At 41.2% G+C, this 5,292-nt stretch overlaps 1 protein-coding gene across 1 annotated transcript; it reads right to left on the bottom strand.

Annotated features, from left to right (window-relative positions):
* Window positions 1–267: 267 nt before the first annotated feature.
* LOC147609623 (aspartic proteinase nepenthesin-2-like) lies at window positions 268–2,643 on the bottom strand. The gene has a single exon (XM_086787792.1). The coding sequence runs from the start codon at window positions 2,366–2,368 to the stop codon at window positions 737–739; it is 1,632 nt and encodes a 543-aa protein (XP_086643918.1). The 5' UTR covers window positions 2,369–2,643; the 3' UTR covers window positions 268–736.
* Between the last annotated feature and the right edge of the window lie 2,649 nt (window positions 2,644–5,292).

The following is a 5,292-nucleotide window of genomic DNA, read 5'->3' as shown; positions in this document are numbered from 1 at the left end:
TTTGGCCCATAAGCCTATGGCCCTCAATTACAATTGGCCGTTTGGCCCAATACACTTATACTTGAACCTCGGCCTCATATGTACAAGTCGTGTCCACCGCTTCATTACATTGGCCTCTCCTATAGAGCCATCATGTAACCCAAATTGTTCCATCTCTTGAGCAACAAGTTGATATTCATGGCCAAGGCAGGTGAGCATAGATCGTTCAGCTACCTCACCAAATTTAACACAAGGCAAACTACAACATAGATCAACTTTGATGTTTAAAAAAACCTTCGCTTAAGGATTACTACATTTTGTATGTAATCTAATGCATAAGTGGATGAGGAATCCCTTTGTTTTTGCAATTTAGCATGCCCCCAAAATTATCTTAAAAGCCATGTGGCAAAAAGGAATTTGGGATGAACAGGCTGCCAATGAATTAGTAGGTACATCACATGGGTGCCAGTAGTAATAGCACGTTAAGGGCTTGCACATGAGCAAAAGCACCCTTTGCACAGCTCACATGTGAGTAACAGTATGGTGTTGACAAGGCAACATCATCTAGACTACTTCTGTAAAACCTCCACCTCTAAAGCTGGCAGATGCTGCCTTATTGACCACCTTGCACTTGTTTTTTTGTGCAAAACTAAATGAAAGTAAAAAAGAATCCAAAGCTTCTGGGCTCCTGAGCCCCTTACTACATTAGTGCCATGTTTCCATATGATGTTATGGATAATGATTTGAAGGGGTGTGATCAAATAGCAGAGCATACCATGGGGGCAAATCCGAGCCTGTAACTCTCGAGGTCATAGAGTACATGGATGTTCTGCTGCAGATAGTTGCCCAGTATGGAAGGGCTTGCAGAAGGGGCTTCAAGGATTGCAAGGCAAACAGTGGGTGGATCTGACTCAACTTCAATGAAGTAATTCTCCAATGGAGGGCTGAAGACTGCACCATCATCAAAGGTGATGGAAATTGCAGGAAATTGGACCTCGGTATGGCCAGATACATTGTAGCAATAATTTAGCTGGGATGATTCCACCTTAGGATAAGAGATTTTGGAATCAAAGGCTTGGGCAATCTTCTCATAAGCTGGTTTGACAAAGTAGGTTAATGTCGTCCCAGAGTCGATTATGGTGCCACCTTGCCCCTCTGCATCAACGGCCCAAGCAGTGGAAGGGATGGCCAAGTCTTCACCTCCGACTGATATTTTAGCGATGGCCAAATAGTAGAAAGTATTCACAAATGTGTGTTTGAGGAATCTAGTGTATTGTACTTGAGGGTGCTTGACAAGACCCTGATCCTCTCCAAAGGTTAAGATGCTGCTTATGCTGAGATTACTGTTCCTATTAACCAAGCAGTAGGAGAATTTACGCCCAAATCTCTCGTTAATCTGAGAAGGAAAAGAGAGGGGCCCTTTTCCAAGGCCCAGCAAGCCTCCTGCCCCTGTGAATAGCCCTTCATTAGAGTGCCCACATCCGAAAACAATGCCATCAAGGCTAAAAGGCTGCCCATTGCCTAGGTTAAGGGTAATTGTTTCAAGAGCCAGATCTCCAGTTGTGTTGGATTTGTCCCCATACCAGTAACTGTACCTGCAAGAGTGAGGATTTTGAGCCATGCAGGGTTCACTGCCCTCATTGTAAACAAGCTTACACTGGGGCTGTGTGCATGTCAAGAGCTTGTATGATGATGATGCATTAGGGCTGAAGATGGGTCCTTCTTGTTTATAGCAATTCTTGCATGGATTACACTGTGCCCATATGAGATCACTTCCTGTGTCAATGATGAGAGAGAAAAGCTTTGGAGGGGTACCCAAATACACATCCATGAAGTACTCACCAGATCCAAGGGTGACACCAGACTCCACATGGCTTTGGATGCTATCAGGAAATGTCGAAGGCGAGGGCGATGATGCGGGGGAAGGCGAGGCTGACAAAGGAGGTTGAAATGGTGGTGGTGAGTCCTTACCCCCTACAAAAAGGGGAGAAGGGGCCATGGATACTATATTGGACTGAGAAGAGGAGGCCAGAGATGATGAGTACTTGGTCTTCATGCCTATGCCCTGCAAGCGGTAAGAGTCTCTCCGAATAGCATGCTGAAGAGACTCTGCCTTGGTTTTCTTCTTGTGAAGAGGGTGGGCATCTCTGTGCTTCATGGATATTCTCATGGTAGACTGGTCAGTTGGCTTACTGGATTTGAGGCCACAGTTAGGTGTGTTGCTCTCTTCTTGGGCATGTGGGCAGTCTTCCATACCTGGGAATTGCAGAGGCATTTGGATCCCTGGAAGAAAGGCTTCCTGCTGCTGCTGATGGTCTAGCTGTGCTGTAGAGATAAGCACAAGTGAGAGAAAGCCTACTGCAGCAACCATACAGGCTGCCATAGCCATTGATGATCCTCTCTGGAGTAAACCAGGAACAGAAAAAAAAAAAAGCAGAGCAAAAAGCACCCAATTGAGAGCAAAAGCACAGATCTGGTAGAGCCCACGAAGCGCTTCAAAGAGCAGAGAAATGCGAAGAGAAGGAGCGAGCTTCAAGCACTAGTGGGCGAGTAAGCGTTAGGAAAATTTAGCAGGAGGCTAACAAAATAGAGGGAGGCTCAGGTCGAAGGGATGGCTGGGAGAGGGTGAAATGAGAGAGAATATAAAAGATGGGGGTTAGTGAGAACACAGTGTTCGCTGCCGTGTTTCCACAGACTTTGATTCGACCATGACCAAATCCCCCGAGCTCAAAATTTTGGCTTGGGAGCGGTTTGGTCAAAGCTTCAAAACCACCATATTATTTATCTGTTTCAAGCCTTTTCACAACACTCAACACTTCAAAGGAGAAAAGCTTTTTCAACATTCAACACTTCCAAGGAAACTAGTTGAGAAAAGGCCACCACTCACGGACGGCTCCAAAGGAAGCCTGCATTTTGCTTGGTTACTAGATTTCTTGGGAGAAATCATCCTTTGTATTTTGAGGATGATAGATGGGAGTTGATTTGTAACTTGCTTAATAGAGGGTGATAAATTAGATGTTTTGTCGGTTGCCTATCCTAAGGCTGAAAGGATGTAATGCTGTATATTGGTCCCCAAAAAAAATGAACTATTTTTGAAAGAAAGGCTAAGAGTCATTTCCTAAGAGTTAGGAAGGGGTTGTAGGGCATGTAGTAATCTAGGCGCACCGCCCCCATAGCATTGCACTCCCATATCTAGCGACATTTATAGTCACTCGGATATGTAGTGAGATTCATTGTCTCCTTGCATGCGGAAAGGAAGCAATTATGGGGGGCCTTAGGTGATTACCCCCACATTCTTGTGATCCAGGTCATTCCTGTTAAAATTACAGCAATGTGATGAGCTATGGTGGATCAAATGCTAGAATCAACATCATTAACAAGAGATTAGATGATAATTAAGATGTGATTAGTGAGTAATTAACTAATAGCTTAATGTAGGCATGGATAATCAAAAACCAGCGAATTCTCATTCCTGTTAAAATTACAGCAATGTGATGAGCTATGGTGGATCAAATGCTAGAATCAACATCATTAATAAGAGATTAGATGATAATTAAGATGTGATTAGTGAGTAATTAACTGATAGCTTAATGTAGGCATGGATAATCAAAAACCAGCGAATTCTCATTAGGCCAATGCCTCAATTTATGAGTTTACATCCAAGCATCTAATCCCACTGATTTAAAGGGCATTTTTATTGCTAAAAAGAGCTAGCCCCCATGCAACTTCTCTCCACATCGAAAAGACTAGGCACCAAGTATAGGCATATGGGGACTTCTCCAGTGGTGATGCACCAATTCTTGGTTGCCCCTTGTCCATGGCATTCTAGCAACCTTTGTTTGATCACTCATATGCACTTCACTTATCACCCCCTTGGTTTTATCTGTGATAGGTGAATTCCATGTTTGTGGCCATGTTCGTGAACCCCCTCCTATGTACGTGGTGATACGTGCACACAGGTGCCTAGGCCAATAGTTTTATTGCTTAGTGCTTGTTGGTTGTGGATGCCCCTTAGTTTTGAGTTATGGTAATTACCAAGAGGAGGGTTACATATACCTCAACCAACTCATAGATAACCATGGTCACATGGATAAAATAGAGTGTTATAGTTGCTTATCATACAATTAACTTTGCAACAAGGTTAAGGAAAAGTGAATAACGCAACTAAGAGCTCATTCTAATACATTTTCATACCAATTTGAGGTATTTACATATTTGCTCATCTAGAATTAAAATATGATGCTAGTCGTAGAGTAATGAGCTTGGGCAAGAAATGTCATGAGTTCCATCACCACCTCAAAATGGATCTTGTATGGGCCTTGCTATCCATTTTCAAGGCTCCTAAACAAACCTTATCTGAGAAAATTATGTCAAATAGTGTCCAAAGTAATTTGGAAATGCACAATGTAACTTTAAACAAAAAGGGAGCAAAATAAAGAACTACAAGAATGAATTTTTACCCTTGAGAAGAAAGTGTGAGCTCCTATTTAAGACTCGTCATCATTAGCAGTGCATTCCCTCACCTACAAGCATGAGTGAAAAAAAAATGCACCTATCTCTCATGGGCTATTGTGTACGCAATGAACTAAACGATACACTAATTTCATAGTCAATACTTGTGATGATGATTTTGAAAAGAAAAAAAAATCAATGCAAAAATAGAGCATAGTAGAGACATCCTTGTGCATACCACCTCTTTCAACATTTTCTTATGGACTCCTCCCCTCCCCTCGAAATCTAGTTTCGAGACTTTTTACATCATTATTCTAAGCACAATTCATATGTTCACACTTGACAGATCCAAGGGTACATATTGACTCATTTGCATGTAAATGTCAAAGTTGTTTCAAGAGATACTACTAGTCATCACTTCTAATTTACTTACAAATTTTAAATAATGTACTAAAATGAATCTTTTTGGGTCCACACTTTCTTTGATAAAACATCATGTTCATAGTTTCTCCTATTGATGGAAAATCAAAATATGCATCTTTAGGCTATCACACCTACACATGAATTCATATTGTTAAAATATCCCCATTTGTTTAATGTTGGAAAATTTCCCCATAATTTATACATGTAAGTACATAATCATGAGCTTGACAAGCACAAAGCTAGTGGTCCTATGGTACTTCATTGTAAAAGGAAATTCTTGTATAAATTTCATATTATGTATAACTAACTTGCTTAAGGTTTATTTAATGTTTAGAGAAGTATTAATGATGACCATGCTAGAAAAACCAGACCAACTATGCCCACATTTGTGTTTAATTTTTTTATCTTATATGCTAAATTATCGTCTAATTTATATCA

Source organism: Cibotium barometz, chromosome 51 (assembly GCF_041138505.1).
Source record: "Cibotium barometz isolate CiBa-2024 chromosome 51, ASM4113850v1, whole genome shotgun sequence".
NCBI lineage: Eukaryota > Viridiplantae > Streptophyta > Polypodiopsida > Cyatheales > Cibotiaceae > Cibotium > Cibotium barometz.
Note: the sequence above shows the minus strand (reverse complement) of the source record. Positions and strands in the feature narration are given on the sequence as shown.